At 41.2% G+C, this 22,745-nt stretch overlaps 1 protein-coding gene across 2 annotated transcripts in view; it reads left to right on the top strand.

The window, feature by feature from the left end:
- The window catches only part of LOC119967479 (transcription factor AP-2-beta-like), a 112,056-nt gene that overhangs the window by 6,768 nt on the left and 82,543 nt on the right, over positions 1-22,745 (top strand). For both annotated transcript variants that reach the window (XM_038800091.1, XM_038800083.1), the window contains exon 3: positions 6,301-6,361. In XM_038800091.1, coding sequence (XP_038656019.1) covers positions 6,301-6,361 — 61 coding nt within the window. The remainder of the gene's footprint in view (positions 1-6,300; positions 6,362-22,745) is intronic.

The raw sequence follows: 22,745 nt of genomic DNA, 5'->3' as shown, positions 1-22,745 counted from the left end.
AAATATCACATTCCTCTTAATGCCACAAACCCCCTGATGCCGCATTCCCCGAGTACCACAGTCGCCCTAATATCACATTCTCCCTAATACCACTACCCCCTAAAGTTCACAGTCAATAGAACTGTGGAAATCCCAGGGAGGGTATAACTTTGCTTTTATTCTCTAAAGAGGATGGCTGGGAATCAATATGTGAAGTTTGTTTCTACCTTATTTTCAAACATAGAAATGACCGAGACCTTGCTCGTCTGTGTTAAGGAGCAAAACAAATTAAGTGAATAGTCCTGGCAGTTAAATCAGATAGAGAGCGAAGGGACAGCGGGGGGAAATCCAGTCCATTAATGGATGCACTGAAGTAGTAGTTTGCTTAACAGGCATATTTCCCAAACCAACCAGACCTACATCAGCACATCGTATTCTTGCTTGTTTTGGAGTCATTATAATATGCAAAATCAGAGAAGCAGATTTCATGTACGAGGCTGATTTGACCGGATCTTCGTTCGCTCTTAAATTTGGGACAGCAAACTCGCCTTGAGTAAAAGTTCAGTCTGATACTTTTATCCTTGGCCAACGCGAATTGTTCTGAAATGAAACAATAATCAAGTCACACAGGAGTTCTTATCACTTTTTATTGTTTCTTGGAAACTAGAAAATTGACACAATTCTTTGAGGACCTCAGTAACTTCTAACTTAGTATAATCGTAACTCTCCCGATTTTATTGAGTACATGCCTCACAAACCTTATCGAGTTCTTTGAGAAGGTGACTGAACAGGTAGACGAGGGTAGAGCAGTTGATGTGGTGTATATGGATTTCAGTAAAGCGTTTGATAAGGTTCCCACGGTCGGCTATTGCAAAATACGGAGGCTGGGGATTGAGGGTGATTTAGAGATGTGGATCAGAAATTGGCTAGTTGAAAGAAGACAGAGAGTGGTAGTTGATGGGAAATGTTCAGAATGGAGTTCAGTTACGAGTGGCGTACCACAAGGATCTGTTCTGGGGCCGTTGCTGTTTGTCATTTTTATAAATGACCTAGAGGAGGGCGCAGAAGGATGGGTGAGTAAATTTGCAGACGACACTAAAGTCGGTGGAGTTGTAGACAGTGCGGAAGGATGTTGCAGGTTACAGAGGGACATAGATAAGCTGCAGAGCTGGGCTGAGAGGTGGCAAATGGAGTTTAATGTGGAGAAGTGTGAGGTGATTCACTTGGAAAGAATAACAGGAATGCGGAATATTGGCTAATGGTAAAATTCTTGGTAGTGTGGATGAGCAGAGGGATCTCGGTGTCATGTACATAGATCCCTGAAAGTTGCCACCCAGGTTGATAGGGTTGTGAAGAAGGCCTATGGTGTGTGGCCTTTATTGGTAGAGGGATTGAGTTCCGGAGCCATGAGGTCATGATGCAGCTGTACCAAACTCTGGTACGGCCGCATTTGGAGTATTGCGTACAGTTCTGGTCGCCTCATTATAGGAAGGACGTGGAAGCTTTGGAACGGTGCAGAGGCGATTTACCAGGATGTTGCCTGGTATGGAGGGAAAATCTATGAGGAAAGGCTGATGGACTTGAGGTTGTTTTCGTTAGAGAGAAGAAGGTTAAGAGGTGACTTAATAGAGGCATACAAAATGATCAGAGGGTTAGATAGGGTGGACAGCGAGAGCCTTCTCCGCGGATGGAGGTGGCTAGCACGAGGGGACCATAGCCTTAAATTGAGGGGTAATAGATATAGTTGTAGATATGTGGTTCGCGCAGTATAATTTATTCTTGTTAGCTTCTGTAATTATATGTTGAAGATTAATTCAAATGCGTTGCGTTCTCTAAAGACAGAAGCCAATCTAATTTATTTTACACCTCCGGGATAAAAGTTAATTTTACAAGTTGTAATTTTTTTTAAAGTTGCCGTTCAGCTTGATTTTTAATTATTTTATTAGATTGGCATGTCACAAGATGCCAATTGTAAAGATACAATTTGGTAGAATTACTTTTATCTGAGAAATATAAACGCCATTATATTTTGTCTCCTGTCTGTTCAGAATCGAACACACTTGAATTCATCCTGAGCCATGTACTTTGTACACCCAAAAGAATTGCAAAAACGGAAATATATATATTAAAGTTCACAGGCAATAAAACTGTGGCAATACCAGGGAGGGTAGAACTTTGCCTTTATCTTCTAAAGAGGATGTTTCGGAATCGACGTGTGAAGTTTGTTTCTACCTTATTTTCAAACATAGAAATTACCCAGACCATACTCGCCTGTGTTTGTTCAAAAGAGGTTGAGGACGAGTTGACAGTCCTGGTAGTTAAATAAGATCTAGACACCGAAGGAACAGCAAAAAGGGAAATATATTTGATCTAATAATAATAATGGGCAAAATACATTTGAAGGGTTTCCTTTATTAATGACCTCTACATTAGCCTGGTCCCAGTCCACATTTTGTCCTGTAGCACGAGACTTACTGATGAAATGCCTGTTTTTGTAATGCAGTGCAAATAGCAAAGAGACACAATGTTCGGGGCTCCATTCCATCGTGTGTAACATGTGAACTGAGGGTGAAATTACTTGGGACTTACACATGTCGGCAGCAATGTAGCACCTGGTGGCTGTGGAATAGACAAGTACGGCAAGGGGCGTATATTGAAAGAATAGCTCGGGTTCCTCTTGTTTCCAAGACAGATCAGTACCACCTAACACGAAATACCGATTTTCACGCCAACATGTTCATGCTTTTAAAATTCATGAGATTTGCAATTCCTGTACTTTATTCTCCTCCTGTGGCGTGTCGGTGAATAAGCGTTACCGGACAAAATAATTGATATTCTGCTTAAGAATGATCTAAAATGCATGCAAGGCAATCATGTTGGCGACCATTTTCCAGGGTAAGCATACACTGGTTCACCCCCTTCTCCTGTAAAAGGGAAGCTAATCGCCCCAAACAGTATCTATCTAGTTACTTCATCGCAAACCAGCACAGCAAACTGCAGTCGGATCTCTTCTGTCAACGTGTTTAGATGTAAATAGGATTTCCTGTTGATGACTATTATTGTCGTATCACAGATGCTTAAGTTTAAATCCCAAAGTGACCATAAACAAGCAGGACATATGGAGACTTTTAACCCAAATTGTTGGCATGTCTTTAATGTGCAACAACTGCTTTAACCCTCTAAGATACCCACTGCCCCGTGTAGCTTTTAAAATACAGCAATAGAAGCATAGAATTTACAATGCAGGAGACCATTTAGCCCATCGAGTCTGCACCACGCTTAGAAAGAGCGCCCTACTTAAGGTTAACCCTAACCCTAACTTGAACCCATGTCTCTACCCTTTCCCCATAACCAAGGCCAGTCCACCTAGTACACATCTTTGCGATTTATGGGAGGAAACCCACCAGACATGGGGGGGAAATGCAACACTATCACCCGAGGCGGGAATTGAACGCGGATCCTTGGAACTGTGAGGCAGCAGTGCTAACCGCTATGCCGCCCGTGCAGGAGTTTGGGAAGGGAAGTGTTATATTGTTCAGCACACCTTTCTAAAGTACAAAGGGCAGAACAAATCAGTTCTTGGCCTATGAAATAAACGAGTTCAGTGTGGTTCCTTACATGCCAATTCAGGGCTAGCGGATTGAAATATCAAGCAACGCAAAAAAACAGCAAGATTTTAACTCTGTTCAATTTTTCCTTTTTATGCCGCACTTTTCACGTTCCATCGCTCGTCCTTTTTCTGAGATAAGGAGCAATGTTGTCGGTCAGATGTTCGATACTGGGATCTGAGGGGGCGGGGTGGGGGACAGATTAAAAGCGTTGTTTATGAGCGTGTACAGTTTAATTTTGATGAATTAATCATCAAATTACATTTGACTCTTGGACCAGCCTGCTACGTAATTAGAGTAAATGGATAAACACATGGGAATGTTATACTTGTTTAGAGTCAGGGTTTGGGTCCCATTTATTTCATTATATATTCAGGTTTGATCCAACTATGTGCTTTCTAATTCACCGCTTGTTCGATTGAACGTTTGCAAAGGTGGTGAGCTGAAACTCGGCTTTTTAAGTGCAATAATCAAACCCATGCTCTTAAATGTAAATAATAATAATCTTTATTATTGTCACAAGTAGGCTTACATTAACACTGCAGTGAAGTTGCCGAAAAGCCCCTAGTCGCCACATTCCGGCGCCTGTTTGGGTACAGAGAGGGAGAATTCAGAATGTCCAATTCACCCAACAGCTAGTCTTTCGGGACTTGTGGGAGGAACCTGGAGCACCCGGAGGAAACCCACACAGACACAGGGACACAGAGAGAATGTGCAGACTCTGCGCAGAAAGTGGTCCACTGGGACCCTGGAGCTGTGAAGCAACAGTGCTAACCACGGTGCTGCCCAACCCTACTGCAGCGAGCAATAAGTAGCGGATCACTTCTCAGGCCATTTATAGGTTATTGTTTAAAAGTGCAGGTTCTCCCGTTTAAATACCTGGGATTCATTTCGTTCCAATTACTCTCATTTCAATATTGTTGGAATCATGTTTGTGGTAATTAATTTGTCTGCGATCGGCCCTCGAATCCTTTCACTCTTTGCATTCACAAAGTCATTGACCTTGTTGAAGTTAAGGAGCCCAGCAACAAATCAGTGGTAGAAACCTAGAAACAAACAGGCGGACGAGGGTTTTGGATACCTCAACAGGTGGTGGGTTGTAACATTTCGGGCCATGGTTTCTACTGTACCAACTATTGACTCCATCCATGAAAAGAATCTGTGGCAGGACACGGAAATGAGTCAAGATCCCCTCCCAGCAACACCAGTTTACATTGACTTAACGTTACCTAATCCGGAGTGCCGTGTCCTCTCACTATTTTGATCATATAGATTTGCAACTATATGGAGATAGATGTACACATCCACCCCCCCCCCCCCCCCCACACACACACACACATTTCAACAATTACACTAATTTAAGAGTGAAATGATGCCACTACCATTTGCGCTACACTCGCAAAGCCTTGTTTTTAATAATACCACATGGAGGTTGACTGGTGAACAACCGCCATTGCTTATTCATTATGAACCCCGGTCTCGGTAAGTGGCACTAATTATTGCTCGCCTGCCGCATAAATAAATAAACAATTTGTTCATTTCACAGTGTTATTGAAAAGAATGGGTCTGTCAAAATACTTCAATTATTTTTCCCAAACCCATTTAAAAAAAAGAACACGCAGTAATTGGGCAGCTGTAAGACGAGAATCCCAAGGAGGAGAAATATCGGGGCCACTTCCATCAGACTTGTTAAAACGTCCATTCCAGAATGTGCCCCATATTTACTTTGTGTGTGTGGAACGATTGCAAAATAAGACTTCTATTTAATCCTTGCATTTAACCTAGCCGCCTCGTGAAGATTTGATTTGACAGTGATTTGCCCTGAAACGAAACGACACATCTGTATGCCAGCCCTAACTGAATTGCTGGCGTCCTCTCCGACACACAGTTGTGAGTTCGAGACCCACTCCAGGGATTTGAACTCAAAAATCAAGACCGGCAATCCAGTGCAGTACCTATGAAGTGCTGCATTGTCGGAAAGGCCTTCTTTCCCATGAAATGTTTAACTGACACTCTTGTCTGCAATCTCGGATGGATTAAAAAAAAGAAAGATCCAGTGGCCACTATACCAAAGACGAGGGGAGATCCCATGGTTTCTGGTCAATAGTTAATCCTGAAACAACAGCACAAAAAATAATGATCACATTGCTGTTGCTGGGATCTTGCTGTTCCCGAATTAATTGCTCCAGCTTCCTGCATTAAATCATTGGCTGGGAAACGCTTTGAGATATCAGTGAAAGGCGTGATACGAACGCAAGTCTTCTTTTCACCTCTCTGGCATTAATGTGTTCGGTTTTTTTAAATGTTATTGTCAGATCGTTCTGGTCTTTGCAAGACACACGCGCACACAAAAAAAAATAGTCGGTGCATATTGGAAAATATGAAGGGGCTTGGGGAAAACTTATCAAAGAAACTGACGCGACCAAGATGTGAGTGGATAATCACTCAGGGGGACTACAAGCTGACAGTCAGGAGAAGGAAGCAGCGACAGAGAGGAGAACATGTGGCTTCACTGCTTTCCCTGCTCCCCTGTCCAGACTTAAAAATCTATTGGAAGCAGCGTCAGTTTAGTATCAACTCAGGAGGCAGATAAACCAAGTGAATTCCAGTGAGCTGCAGTATGGCCAGCAAATGAGAAAGGAACTATTGTCTCTGTATTAAACCTTTTAAATGAACGATCTCATCGTATCTTTTTTTCCCTTTCCCCCTTCAGGCCGTGGATGATAACGGCAGCCCTGGGATGAATATATTGGACCAGTCTGTAATTAAAAAAGGTAAACGACCCCTCCTGCTCTCTCATTCCTCTATAATAAACTGCAAATGATTGCGCGCGCATTTGACTTATTTTTACGAGCTATTATTAACATATTGTCAGAAACTGAGTCTTGAACGGCATAAAAAAAACGTATTGGGGTATCCACAGCATTGCTGGTTAGCAATTCACATTCCGCGGTCTACCGAAAATCTGAATTGTCAGAAGTCAGTTTACAATCACTTCGTATAAACTTGTTAACTGCTTGCTATCTCATTATTATCTGTATGGCTATTTTATGGTCAGGTGGCATTAGGCATAGGATAGTGTGAAGTTTTAAGAAGGATCTGGTGGAAACACGATTGCAGAATGCATCACAACATGCCTAGAAAACAAGAATCCATGGAATAACGTGTCTATTTTCCCTGCCAGTAGTTTATTAAGGGTCAAGAACAAGCATGTTGACTTTTTTAATGTTTTGGGAAGGAGAGACACATAAATATTCCCGGCTACAGTCAAAGCCTTGTTATACACGAGCAATCAATCACGTTCCTTTACCCCAGTTAGTTTTTTTTTGTACTAACTTATATACTGATCATAACTGACTTGCCACGCAGGCAATTGCTCATTTATAACGGTCTTGAACTACTTGCTGCCCTATTACGGCAAGTATTTGTGGGTATCTAAATTTCTTTAATCCTAACTAAAACTGTCGCAGAAGCACAGAGTAGGAGCCAAGCATGTTTTAAAAAGTAACCTGGTGGTTCGAGTAGTGAGACTGGGACTATGCCCGTACTTGGAATGTAATAATTGTCTAATGCATTGGAGAGGCTGGAAAACACAATTAAATTTTAAAAAATATATCAACACCATCATTTCTTTTAAGCCACTGGAACTCGGTGAGAAAGTTGGGAGAGTTTTCAGAAGACAGGCTGTTGTGAGTCAGAGGGAGAGGTGCTAACACAGAACAAACGTCGATGCAATCGACTTTTCGGGAAATGGGCCCAGGGGCGTGGGGGTGAGGTGTCCTGAGGAGTGATCTTGCTCAGGAGCGAAATCTAAATAGTTACCCCAAGAACATACTTCGAAACCACTTCTCTTGAGCAGTCCCTCAGCGTCGCGGATGGCTTGCTTCCCAGTCCGGGGAGGTGGTTCTGCGGCGACTGAATAGTCAGATCCTGGCTCCGCAGACTCTGCCACAGGGTTGGCAGGTGATGCCATTCGAAACTACTACTTCCTGGGTGAAGGCCCACGAGGTGTGCCTGAGAGATGCGATAAAAGAGCGAAAAATAAATACCCCGTCCTTGCTTCGTTCAGCTGAAAAATGTTATTTTTTTAAAAAAGGAGACAGATGCGTTCCATTTAGTAACACTGATCTAACCGCCTTCAATCTCGCTGTAAAAGGATGAGCCGAACCTATTCTACCCAAAGATGTCCCAACACTCCCATGTGTTTCTTTCTCGCAGGGCAGTGGGAAGCTGATTGAATTCGCCTGTTCTTCATATAGCGAGTGACGGGTTCGTAGTGAGCATGATTAAATGAGGATGGTGTTTAAAAAATAGTACAACCCAGCGTATTGCATTCAGGCCCGGTATTAACAAGATGAACTCTTAAATAAGAGTTAGGAGTTCAACATTGTGATTGAGGACTCGGTGTGAGCCAATACTACACCGAGTGTTCGTAACTGCTAACCCCAACAACCTCACTGTGAACTTCATAACCAGATGGACAGTCAATGTAACTGGGAGAGAGTGGCGTGCGTGCCTCTGGGTTCCCCCCCCCCCCCCCCCCCCCCCACACGTTTATTTTAAGTGCCCCACAACGCAATTGAAGTAAAAGTAAACAGCAGAATGCAGACAGATCAGCGGACTGGTCCAAACTACAGTCAAACAATAAACCATCATTCAGCCGCACCTGAACACTGTCTGGTCCAACATTTGGATAGACTTTTAAATGATATAACATCAACGTAATTGCAATATTTTTGTATAAACTGTTTGCTCAAAAGCCAACTTCAATCATCTCCAGTCTGTGTCTTGTCAAATCTACTTAACAGCAAAATAACATTTCTCTGGTGATGGGCTGCGTGCACACGCTTTCTTCCCTTCTGATTGGTTCTGGAGTTATCAGCGTCTATTTGTTCCCACATTTTGCCTCGTGTCATATGGTTCTATTTAGTTTATATGTTATAAGAGTTTTAAAAATACATTTCGAAAGTTTATACACATTGGGCACGTGTTTGAGTACATCTAAACAAACCCATATAAATAAATATTAAACGAATATTGCAAAGCTACCAATCTGAACGATTGCAAATTCAGAGGAAATGCCGCTGGGTATTTTCCACTTCGAGTTGCGAAAGATACCGCAGCAAAATAGTTGGTTCACCCGCGCGCATGAACCACTCTCTCGCTAGTTTCCCTTGGGGCTTTGGATCTTGCTGGTTACGGACAGGCAACTGGGAAACAACACACCCCAACAAGTGACACAAGCAGAAAGTATAAAGAGAGAGAGAGAGAGAGGAAAATGCAACATAAAGTAAATCAAACGAAAGTCAGAAACAGTCAATCCCAGAAGAAGCGAACAGAGGAATAGAAGGGACGTGGCAGTAAACATCCTCAAAATGAAACACGGTGCAAAGCAGCAAATAGAAGTTAGAGTGAAAAGGCAGCGATGCGTGTGGGGATTGGGTCGGGGGGTTAGAAAGCGGTGTGATAGATAAGAGTTCATTAACCCTCTCCGGGGCTCGTTTCATTCTCATGTTCACGATAAGCCCCTGTTGAGAGTATTGCAGCCGTCAGCCACACACCGGGCTGAGGAATCTCAGCTCAGAGAGCAGCCTGGAATATTGCAACCATTTAAATATTGAGTTCAGCTCGCTCCGCGAGTACCTATTTAATTCTTCCCCCCTCTCTGTCTGCTTCTATCGCCCCCAGTTGGTTCACCGTATAATTGACTTCCTTTACCTTTCATACTTGTCTCTCGGTGGACAGTTTCATTCAATAAACATAGATAAATATATAATATATATCTAATGGAAGAACCCGTTTTACCCCCGAGTGACATTTTATGCTTCTTTGCGACTGTTTCTGGCCAATACGTTAAGCATTTATCATAACGTTTGCAGTTTGTAACAATAATTTAAAGATACCGTGTGCACAATAATGATATAGGAGGGAGGCTCTAGGAATGCACTGTAAAGACTATTCTAACTGCAAAGGGCATTCTTTTACAAGTTTGATTATTTGAACATTACTCCAGCCCAGTTAAAAGTGAATCTCAAATATTCATTGTTCCTCTTTAAGTTTTAGCTGATGTTATATAGCAGAGATAAACTGTCGGGAGCAGAGGTTCTTTTTTGTAGTTAACTCATTACTGCCGACAGGCCGTAACTCACCCGGGAACTGTATCTTTGTTTATGATTTGATTGATTTACTTTAAACAGTAACCAGGAGAATATTTTAACACGTGCGACACATAAAATAAAATTTAGGAAGGCCTAAGCGTCCACTTAATCTACTCCGACATACTGATTAAATTGTAGCTTTTTTTTTTGTATTTTTAAGGATACTAATCAAAGAATTGTGTTGTACTTTATTTTAAATAATTGCTGTAGGACTGAAAATTCTTAACGAATGATTAACTTCAGAGCGTGTTTGCAGTTTGAGGTGATCCTGAGAGAGAAAAGGGTGAAATTATTTCAGTCGCAAAAGGTCAGATTTCCCAGAGTTTGGAAGAAAGGGTCCATAGCTCTGAAGTTATACAGCGAGGCACACATATCCCATTGCTTAGTGCGCACGTTGTTCTGAGAATACGCTATGGTGGCGAAGGGCGAGACGATCTTTACCAAAACAGGGGAAAGAAGGTTACTTATTTCTCAGCGCTAAGTTCAGACTCCTCGTTCTTTAGTGGTGCTGGAAAATGGATGGTGGCTGATCGCGAATACTGAACATACATACCTGTTATTGTGAACATTAGGAAGCACGATTGGAAAACTGCCACAATACTGCTCATTTCAGACTTCTCAAGTCAATCGTTTGCTACTTGGATGTAGAAACAATGATACATTCAGTAGTCAACCGTGGAGTGTAGAGGTTTTTTTTTTAAATCCTCGATGTTCCCATCTTGATCACAAATAGGTTTTATATCGATCCAACTTAATAGTGCTCAACATGGGGAAGGACATTTCAGTGCGAATTTCTGGTAGAATCTGATTGAACAACATTCGTACAGACCTTGCATTTAGATGCTATTCAACTCAGACAAACATTTCCATCACTGTGTTCAGTTAGACCAGAAGAGGCAAAGGGGTGACGCGCAAGAGAGGGTAGGGAGGTATCAATGTATTGTCCTTATGACCTTTGCTACCACTCTCTACAGCACCCGTGTTTAGCAAATGGGAACATACACATCTGGCTGTGAACGAATGGGTATTGCATCTTAATTTCACCTGTTGCAAAAGGACGGCAATATTGAATGGCAAACGTATCTAAATTACACTTTGCAAAAACAAAATCGAACAAAAAGTGATTTTGACATGATAAGGCAAATAAATCCGCAGTCATCAATATAGATTAGAAAGGTACATCAGGAAAGGACACTAGAAAATAAGAAGAAGAAAACAATAAGCAAAATGCCTTGGCTAGTCATGCTTATTTAAACCTAAGAAAATAAAAGGAAAAGAAATGGGGCAGTACTGTACCATATTGGCAGTCCTAGCCAAATGAAATATAATAATCTTTATTATCACAAGTAGGTTTACATTAACATTGCACTGAAGTTACTGTGAAAATCCCAAATCTTCCATCCATTCTTACTCTTGTTCCTTTTCCTTCTTGAACTGATAGGTGAATTGGAATACACAATTCCTTGTTTAAAAAGAGAGCCGTTGACTTGTATCAGTTCCTATGTGAATAGTCTTGGGAACCTTTTGTATGGGGTTTTACTGTGCACAGTTATCTTAAAGCTAAAATATGAATGTACAATTAAGAGGTTTAAAATTAAAAAGCAGTTAAATATTTATACAAGTTAATTTATCCAATGCATTTCAAATATCGGAATAGACTTCAGAACTAATCATTTATCTCAAATGCAATGAGAAATATAAAATACCTGAATGAAAAATAATAAGAAGAATGAAAAACTAGTATCAATAGAAGTGATGAAAGACAAATGATAAAATTATAATGGCAGCCAAGACTAGCTTAATTTAACAGGATGAGTCCAGTCCACTTTACTCCACAGGCATAAGCAATCTATAAAATGATCTATCTTAAATATTGGGAGCCCTGGAAGGCCAAACATGTCCTTTTCGTGCCAGTTATCAAGTTATTATTTTGAATTCACATTACCCTCACAAAACCCTCACAAAATCCATGTTTGATGGCCATTTCATATTTCTTCAAGTCATTACAGCTTCAGAAATTGGGTGAGAAATAAAGGCTTTGAAATGTTTCAAAACTCAACACATTTGGTGGATCCAATCAATTGTTAAATCACATTTATCATTAGGGTGATACGAAGTTGAAATAGATTCAATTACACTTTGCTCAAACAAACTAGAAGTGAAACTTTTTAATGTATCAAACATACAACTGTCTTGCATGTTTAATAAAATGTTATCATTAAATTACTTTGATTATACATAGAACATACAGTGCAGAAGGAGGCCATTCGGCCCATCGAGTCTGCACCGACTCACTTAAGCCCTCACTTTCACCCTATCCCCGTCACCCAATAACCCCTCCTAACCTTTTTGTTCACTAAGGGCAATTTATCATGTCCAATCCACCTAACCTGCATGTCTTTGGACTGTGAGAGGAAACCGGAGCACCCAGAGGAAACCCACGCAAACACGGGGAGAATGTGCAAACTCCGCACAGACAGTGACCCAGCGGGGAATCGAACCTGGGACCCTGGCACTGTGAAGCCACAGTGCTATCCACTTGTGCTACCATGCTGCCAATTATCCAATATAATTTTCATAAAATGCACCTGAATATTCTATAGCATTTTGAATTCTTTCTGAGAAGCACCATACAATTTAAATAATAATTTAACAATAAGTACTTGCAATCTTTCCAAAATTTCCTTTCACTAACATCAATCCTTAATGTGAGTTTCGGATTCACTCATCTTTCCTCAGTGCATATTTTTCAGGTGAGATTTTTAACAAGCTCTTAACAATACTTAGGAAGGAGTTTTTAAAATTACTATTTTCCTTCCACTCATTTTTGGATGTGAGCAAAGCTCAGAAAAATATTACCAATGAAAGAAAAATCATTAACTACTTTTTCCTGAAGTTAGTAATGGCAACACCACCAACTGAAAGTTCCTAGCCAAGCCACACACCATCTTGACTTAATAATAATAATAATAAGAATAATAAGAATAATAATAATAATCTTTATTGTCACAAGTAGGCTTACATTAAGAATGCAATGAAGTTACTGTAAAAAGCCCCTAGTCGCCACATTCTGGCACCTGTTTAGGGACACAGAGGGAGAATTCAGAATGCCCAAATTACATAATAGCACATCTTTCGGGACTTTGTGGGAGGAAACCGGAGCACCCGGAGGAAACCCACGCAGACACGGGGAGAACATGCTGACTCCGCACAGACAGTGACCCAAGCCGGGAATTAAACCTGGGACCCTGGTGCTGTGAAGCCAAAGTGCTGACCACTATGCTACCGTGCATGCCCTTTGGAAGTATATTGCCATTCCTTCACTATAGCTGTGACAAAATCCTGGAACACTCTCCCAAACAGCACTGTGGGTGTACCTACTCTACCTGGACTGCTGTGGTTCAAGAAGGTGGCTCACCACCATCTTCTGAAGGCAAATTCAGGATAGGCAATAAAAATGCTGTCCTAGCCAGCGATGGCCATGTCCCATGAAAGAATGAAATAAATAGTAATTCAAATCAAATATTCGGAGAAGAATCTGGCACAGAATGTCATTCATTTATCAGTCATATCCATATAACAAGAAATTTGTAATTGTGTAGTAGAGTAAAAGATTATGATTTAATTGAAGCAAAATTAAAATTGAAAACCATTCACCTTTATATGTATTTCTACACTCTGTAAACATTAAGTATTATTTTTACTTGCCCCTCTGGGAAATTCCATGCAACAAAGCCAAATCCAGTGATGAAGGTGGATGAAAAAATTGGCATTTATTCTTTTCATTAATTTTATGCATACTGAGCCTTCCATCAAATGAAAATAATCTGACTGCTATAATTTAGTTTAACTACATGAAATAATCATGTAAGAAATTGCATCAAAGTGTTACCTTTGTCTAACCAGATCATTGCAAGCAATGGTTTTGTTTGAGGGAAACCAACATAGGTTGCTTACCTATCAAAATCGGTAGAGCTGTTGCAATGCTCAGATACACAGTGTGATTTTCGCTCTTCAAAAAATGTTGTCTGCACCTGGTTACAAATGAAGCTCATCAGGCTGAAATTTATCTGTAATGAAAACACCTACAAAACAAAATTTACTAGAATTCAACATCCTGAACTCTGTCCAAATCTATTTTACTTGTCAGTCAGAAATCTAGCTGAACTAATATTACTACATCTGCAAACGTATCATTTGGCTTAATGCATTGCTGTCTGAAAATTATTCATTGAATCAAAATGAGGAACTGATGGTTAGTGACACAGCTAGTGTGGAACTTTCTGAAATAGGACTTTTTGCCTCGGCTACCTTTGAGATCTATGATCTATGGCTCTCCTCTTTCCTTCTGGCTGGTTTGTTGCCAGTTGCGATGCAGGCCTATTGAAGCTTTATATTTTGCAATTCCTTCAGTGGTAGCACTCAAGATTCATATTTGCTATCGGAAGTTAATTCTACATTTTGGAATACCATTGGTGTCACAAATACCACATGGGCTCCACTTAAAATTTATTGCCAAGAAAATTAAAAGAACCAAAGTGAACTGCACTCTGGTATTTTTTGATAAATTACAGGCCTCCAGTTAGACCACATAGAGCAATGGGAAGTGACAGAAATGCTTACAAGTTTAGTTTGGACTAAGCACATACTGAGAACCACACAAACATGAACAATAAACACAAAACAATTTCTGCAGGTCACCAACCTGGATTGCCTGAGAAAATGTCCAAAACACCCGCAAGTGTTTGCTATAATTCTTCACAGGTAATACGCATCTGTATTCTGCATTTCAGGGTGTGACATTTAGGAAGGTTTTAGGTTTTAAATACATTTCAATGTCTGGATGTAATGTGCAGTCCCCACTTTTTAATTTATTTTGCGAAAATGTGTGCATCATACTTGGAGATTTATAGTCTACTATGAAAATATTAAATGCCACAATTTAGCATTTTCTATTACTCAATAAAAATATGAACAGATAAAAGTTACTCTTGGTTACTGTGGGCCATTTAATAATCCACTTCTAAATAAATAACTTATAGACAATCACTATTCCTAACGGTGGCGCAGTGGAAAGTGCTGCTGCCTCACAGCGCTGAGGATCCGGGTTCGATCCTGGCCCCGGGTCCATTGTCCGTGTGGAGTTTGCACGTTCTCCCCATGTCTGCATGAGTCTCACCCCACAACCCAAAGATGTGCCTAGGAGGTGAAGTGGTCTAAATTGCTCCTTAATTGAAAAATAATTGGGTACTCTAAATTTAAAAAAAGGGATCACTATTCCTAAGTGTGGAAATTGTCATGTGTTTCTCATTCATTAGAAATCAAACATAGGTCCTGGTATAGCTAATCTCAGTCAAGGCAATGAAATGGGATTATTGCCTAGTCCCTCAATTAAGGAAAAGAAAATCGGTCAGAGATCTACATTTGACTCCTAAACCAGTGATCCTTGCTGAAAGCATTATATGGATATACTGTGGGGTCAGGAGTAGGTTTGACCATGAAATCCTCTGAGTCTTCCAAACTCACCATTAAGGCTCATAAGACAGTTACGGCCATTTTGAAGTATTGGAGAATGCATGGCTGCCATGAATCAATACTGCAACAAGGAGTCAACTCTCCTAGGCGAGGAGATGATGGCAGCAAATTATTGAGAAGAGAGGAAACAAACTCATTTAAAAGGGCAAATACCTGTATATTGAGTAATAATTAAATTGCTTAATGAATTTTTGAGTAGAATATTGACAAAGGAAAGACAAACAGGGTGACAACAGGGAGATTATTGCCTATAGGTTAGCTCTAACACTTCAACCTAGATTTCCAATGTGAATACAGCCTAGAGCTAAACAGAAAGACTCGACTAAGAGTGTTCACCTAATTTACTCATGTTTTCATTGCACCAGCTGTAGATTTTGACAGATGCCAGGGAGCATGGATTGATGGAAATGTATTTCTGCATTTAAGTGAAAACTAAAGAGAAGGGAATAATTAAACAGGAGTCTTAAATTAAGTTCACAGAAATTCCAGCAGCCTTTGGAAAAGATCAGGAGGCACCTTAACAAGTATGGAAAAGCTAAATGGACAGGTGACTAACTAACAAGTGACTAACAAAAATGAAAGGGAAATTAAACCCAACATGTAAGACAAGTTTACAGGCAGCTGACAGAATAACCTGACACTCGACCCAATTTGAAGGCCCTTGAGGTGGACATGGTGCTGCAAAATGTACTTGTGAGGAGAGTAGTCCTCTGTGTCACTCCATGGACGATCCCAATGGATCAGCATTGTAAGGAGACAGAGCCAACTTTCATATTACAGCTGACAATTACTATGTCACTGCATATTAACTGTAGGTGCTCTTGCAGAAGATGGCACAGCACTCAATCTGGCTAGTTTATGACTCAGATTCTGTGAAGACAGGTTTTTACCCATAATTGCTATATAGATGCAACAGGACCAAATGCAATGGTAGCATCTTAAAGGATTAGCGCAGTCAGCTATTGCTGCCTGTTGATTCATCTAACAGTCTTATTTAATGCAATCTCACTGAAAGCATGACATACTGTGGCTGGGGTACTTGTGAGGAATTATCAACATTATAGTTAGTCATAAATTCACATATCTTGATAGTACTATAAGACCCACTCTTTTGGAAAGAGGTATCTGCCAAAATGATACTAGCTATCTGCCAATATGAGATCTGGGGCGCAATTCTCCCCTACCCGGCGGGGCGGGGGGTGCCAGCATAGCGGAGTGGCGCCAACCACTCCGGCACCTTTAGGGGCTAGGCCCACACTGGGGTGGCTCCTGCTCCGCTGATGGCGCCAAAACTTGCGGCAATGGCCTTTGGCGCTATGCCGCCTGGTGGCGGGGCTGGCTGAAAGGCCTTCGCCGGTCTGCGCATGCACCGGAGTGTCAGCGGCCGCTGACGTCACCAGGGGCGCATGCGCAGTGTAGGGGGTCTCTTCCACCCCCGCCATGGTGAAGACCATGGCGGGGCAGAAGAAAAAGAGTGCCCCCGTGGCACTGGCCCACCTGTCGATCGATGGGCTCCGATCGCGGGCCAGGCCACCATGGGGGCACCCCCTCCGATCGCCCCCCGCGGTCCGATCGCCCCCCGCTCCCCCCAGGACCCCAGGGGCCCACTTGCGCCACCAATCCTGCTGGCATGGAGGTGGTTTAAACCACGTCGGCGGGATTGGCCTGTCAGCGGCGGGACTTCGGCCCATCGCGGGCCAGAGAAATCGCTGCGTGGGGCACGCCGATCGGCGCGGGGGGCACGCTGATCGGCGGGACGTGATTCCCGCTCCCGCCGATTCCCAGGTGGCGGAGAATTTCGGCCACAGCGGGGGCGGAATTTACGCCGGCCCCGGGCGATTCCCCGACCCTGCAGGGGGTCAGAGAATTCCACCGCTGGTGTCTGCAGAAGCAAGTTCTTGTGTACCAGTGAGTGGGTGTAGAACAAACCTCATGCAGTTGACTTGCCGGGCAGTCTTCTAAGGTCCTTCTGTTCTTCTTTGTAATACGGGTGATAGTTTTGTTCCCATTGGGAATTTCAGGGCAAAATAAAATTGAACAATTGACATAAAAGTCCAGCAGCAAAAGCAAAAATCAAAATTGGCAACAAAAATGACTAAAATATTACAGCCTCAACTTAGCCACGACCTTTAAATTACCTACTTCATTCAGGTGGAAAGCTTTTACAAGTGATTTTCTGGTCATTTGAATGTTGGGAAATATTGTACAGGCCAATCCCACCTCCAAATGAATATTTCAATGAATTGCCAATTAGTTTGAGACAGGTGCCTCCTGTGTTGCTACTCTACAACCCAAATAAACTATGCTGTGGTGCAAAGCTGACATACTTCTGGTGAGGTAAAACTCCCACCCATCATTTGCAACTAGCTTCTGGAATTATCCATTGTAATAGACAGGCAGCTATAGAAAATGTCAACTCCCGCCTCCAATCTCCCATCAGCCGGTCAAGATATACATGGAACTCAGAAGGTGGTTAATAGTTAGTCTGAATTTACTTGAATTGGCTTTGATTATGAGCATGGGCACAAGTAGTCCTTTGTCAATTATTTATCTGTAATAAATCTATTTGCTCACATTTAGCCCCCGCAGAATTATTGCATTAGGTGCTGAATATAATCTTAGATAGATCACGTTACTGAGTCTGGTTTCACCTGCACTGAGCTACATGTCTGTGCACTCTAACTTTCAGATGCAATGATAACTCTCTGTGTCGAATTAACTTCTTCCCGGTTTTTGAATTAACTTGACTCAAACAGGAGTATCTAAGTTGTAAGATAAAATGAATGCCACATCATCAGCGACTTGTCACCACATCAGTCACAGCCTATCTGGTGGAATGATGGCAACTTTGATTAGATGTACCTATTCCACAGGACCCTGATGAGCTTGGCCGATCCCAATGGCCTCTTCCCAGGTGGTAAAGTACTTACTGAGCAACTGTCATTATTGCAGGCACTCCATCAATGTGCCTGGAATTCTGGAAAGGCTGCTGTGAATTCTAAAATATTATCCTGGTAAAGAGTAGTCACAGTAACAACCAGTAGATTGAGGCAAATTCCCTGTACAGATAAATAATAGACTCTCCAACTCCTTGGGATAATAATTTCCAAAGCACTGTTCATCAGTTACACTCACATGGTACTGGCAGCTCCACTTAAGGGACTATTCAATATTGTGTTCAGGGATTACAGAACAGAAAATAAGGCCTTTTGTGAAAATCTACAACCATTGCATTGATTCCTGACAACTTTAAATGAAAGCTTGTATTTGCTAAACATAGATGACACAGGTTTTGTTATGTTTACAGCTCTACTGACACAATCACCTTTGAAGCAGCTTCCCACGTATTTATTGCACTCCCACTTACACATAACCAGTTTGAATGGAAATGGTACACATTGTTCATTTCTTTTAAAAAATAAATTTAGAGTACCAAATTCTTTTTTTCCCAATTAAAGGGCAATTACCGGTAACTATAGGCCGGTGAGCCTAACGTCTGTGGTGGGTAAGGTCTTGGAGAGGATTATAAAAGATACGATTTATAATCATCTAGATAGGAATAATATGATTAGGGATAGTCAGCATGGTTTTGTGAAGGGTAGGTCATGCCTCACAAACCTTATCGAGTTCTTTGAGAAGGTGACTGAACAGGTAGACGAGGGTAGAGCAGTTGATGTGGTGTATATGGATTTCAGTAAAGCGTTTGATAAGGTTCCCCACGGTCGGCTATTGCAGAAAATACGGAGGCTGGGGATTGAGGGTGATTTAGAGACGTGGATCAGAAATTGGCTAGTTGAAAGAAGACAGAGAGTGGTAGTTGATGGGAAATGTTCAGAATGGAGTTCAGTTACGAGTGGCGTACCACAAGGATCTGTTCTGGGGCCGTTGCTGTTTGTCATTTATAAAAATGACCTAGAGGAGGGCGCAGAAGGATGGGTGAGTAAATTTGCAGACGACACTAAAGTCGGTGGAGTTGTAGACAGTGCGGAAGGATGTTGCAGGTTACAGAGGGACATAGATAAGCTGCAGAGCTGGGCTGAGAGGTGGCAAATGGAGTTTAATGTGGAGAAGTGTGAGGTGATTCACTTTGGAAAGAATAACAGGAATGCGGAATATTTGGCTAATGGTAAAATTCTTGGTAGTGTGGATGAGCAGAGGGATCTCGGTGTCCATGTACATAGATCCCTGAAAGTTGCCACCCAGGTTGATAGGGTTGTGAAGAAGGCCTACGGTGTGTTGGCCTTTATTGGTAGAGGGATTGAGTTCCGGAGCCATGAGGTCATGTTGCAGTTGTACAAAACTCTAGTACGGCCGCATTTGGAGTATTGCGTACAGTTCTGGTCGCCTCATTATAGGAAGGACGTGGAAGCTTTGGAACGGGTGCAGAGGAGATTTACCAGGATGTTGCCTGGTATGGAGGGAAAATCTTATGAGGAAAGGCTGATGGACTTGAGGTTGTTTTCGTTAGAGAGAAGAAGGTTAAGAGGTGACTTAATAGAGGCATACAAAATGATCAGAGGGTTAGATAGGGTGGACAGCGAGAGCCTTCTCCCGCGGATGGAGGTGGCTAGCACGAGGGGACATAGCCTTAAATTGAGGGGTAATAGATATAGGACAGAGGTCAGAGGTGGGTTTTTTACGCAAAGAGTGGTGAGGCCGTGGAATGCCCTACCTGCAACAGTAGTGAACTCGCCAACATTGAGGGCATTTAAAAATTTATTGGATAAGCATATGGATGATAAGGGCATAGTGTAGGTTAGATGGCCTTTAGTTTTTTTTCCATGTCGGTGCAACATTGAGGGCCGAAGGGCCTGTACTGCGCTGTATCGTTCTATGTTCTATGTTCTAATTTAGCATGGCCAATTGACCTACTCTGCACATTTTTTTGGGTTGTGGGGGTGAGACCTATGCTGGCATGGGGAGAATGTGCAAACTACACACAGACAGTGACCTGAGGCCGGGATCGAACCCGGGTCCTTGGCGCCGTGAGAGAGCAGTGCTAACGACTGTGCCACTAGGCTGCCCTCACATTGTTTACTTTTTTAAAAAGTGCAATTGCAATTTAAAGTATAGTAGAATGGGGCAGCATGGTGGCGCAGTGGGTTAGCCCTGCTGCCTCATGGGCCAAGGTCCCAGGTTCCATCCCGCCTCTGGGTCACTGTCCGTGTGGAATTTGCAGATTCTCCCCGTGTTTGTGTGGGTTTCAGCCCCACAACCCAAAGATGTGCAGGGTAGGTGGATTGGCCAGGCTAAATTGCCCCTTAATTGGGGAAAAAAATGAATTGGGTACTCTAAATTTATTTTTTAAAAGTATAGTAGAACAATTGGTACAGAATGTAGAAATTGTATCTAAATGCAAATTCCTGTTAAGTGAATATTTCTGGCCACAAGGAAATATACCTGCCTTTATTTGGAGCCTTCAGTTCTACAAGCATAACAAACCTTTTCCAACATATTTTGACCCGTTTGATTTCCACTATGATATCAATGTCTGGATTGACTTCCGGTGACGGTGATGCGCTGAGCAGATGCATATCAGGTGGCTATCCTCCAAACCAGAACTAAAAAGGCACTTTTAGTCGAATTGTGCCCAATTGTCGAAGACAAAATTACATCAATGGTCTGGAGTTTTTGCTTGATTGATTACACTCTGTTTATTGTCTCAATTCGCCCGTAGTTTGCTTAACCAACGCAGAATCACAAAGATCGCAGAATTTAAAGCGCAAATAGCATTCACCACGATTCAGGCTTTTTGAGATCTTCTTGTTCTTGTTTTAAAAATATTGTGCAATATACAGGCCGCACTGACAACCTGGCCGGGTGAATTAAACAGCACTGGAAATTTTGGCTAAAGACCCTTACTTGCAGGCCTTTGAGGAGGCTCCAAATATTAAGATGAATCTTTAAAAGGGTTTGAACAACATTTTATAAAAATGAAACAAGGAACTGACTCTGTACCCCAAACTAAACCAAAAATAGTTTTGCATATCGATTAATTTTCAGTGATCAGGTGATTTGCAGCTGATGGATTGACATGGTCAATTAAATGCTTATGCTTTTATATTTTTCCATAAATATGTTTCTGTTGTATTAATCAAACCAAGTTACCATCCTTAATTATAGCAACAACATTCAAAAGCTCTGTTGTGAAACAAAGCTAGATTGTGTTAATTCATGGTATATTTTACATTTAGTGATATGCAAATTAATTTGAGTGGAAATTTGGGGGGTAAAACACTTTTCAAAATAGGAGCAATTATGGGCAGATTTTGCACTGGAATCGCAATTTTGCCTAAAACGAAATTCTACTTCATATGTTCAATACATATTGACATTAATACCATATGTATTTTATTCGAATGTCATATTCATGAATAAGTACTGCTTAGACAAATATTTTCCTGTACTTTCCAACTGGTTAACAAGGATTAATTGTCGTGTTAAACAGTTTTAGGAGATATTCAATTTTTTAAAATTTCAAATACCCAATTATGTTTTTTCCAATTAAGGGAAATTTAGCATGGCCAATCCACCTATCCTGCACATCTTTTTGGATTGTGGGGGTGAGACCCACACACACACGGGGAGAATGTGCAAACTCCACATGGACGGTGGCAGGGGCTGGGATCGAACCCAGGTCCTCGGCACTGTGAGGCAACAGTGCTAACCACTGTGCTGCCCCCTTTTAGGAGCTATTCATGATTTCAATTAATCTCGCATGATATACACTTTTGTTAAACATTCATGGTCTTGTAGAACTATTAATCCATCCACATATGTTTAATTAAAGAGCTGTACTTTGTTCAAATTCCCTTAGACTCTTAGTTATACTATAAATTGTTTTACTTAATTACTTTTTTGGATTATTGTTAAGATAACTCAAAGATACAGTGCCACATAGGACTGACAAAATTAATGATCAATGCTCAAGGCTAATAGATTCTATAAACGCCTCAATGAAGAAAGTAGTCAAATCCAGCAAAGGGAAACCTGTACGATTAGGAAAGCTTGTGGAACAATTTTTCCATTGGTTTATAAGAGGTATTAATTTTAAATATTATATCATATTAATATAACAACATTAAGAATAACAGTTAAAGAGCCAACCTAATCCATAAACCAGGACTGATTTGTTGTGATTTGGTGATCAGTAACTTTATGTGAGGTGCAGAGGAGTAATCAACATTTCAATAACATGAGATTCAAAATAAATATTCACACAAAATCAATTCTGCTCATTTTAATAAAGAAAAATGATGTACATTTCAATTTTAACAATTTTAAAAGTATGGTTATGGTTATATTAAACCAAGAATTGTTAGAGACTGCTGGTTTAATTTTGTGGATTAAAACATTCCAAATGTTCCTTTGTGTATTAAACTGAAGACTGAGGAGAGATTTCATTAGTAACTACATTAATGGAATTAACTAATTAAATTATGTATTTATGAAAGAAAAAATGTTG

This window comes from Scyliorhinus canicula, chromosome 1, assembly GCF_902713615.1.
Source record: "Scyliorhinus canicula chromosome 1, sScyCan1.1, whole genome shotgun sequence".
NCBI classification, from domain to species: domain Eukaryota; kingdom Metazoa; phylum Chordata; class Chondrichthyes; order Carcharhiniformes; family Scyliorhinidae; genus Scyliorhinus; species Scyliorhinus canicula.
The sequence above is the reverse complement of the archived record's forward strand: the minus strand, read 5'-3'. Positions and strand labels throughout refer to the sequence as shown.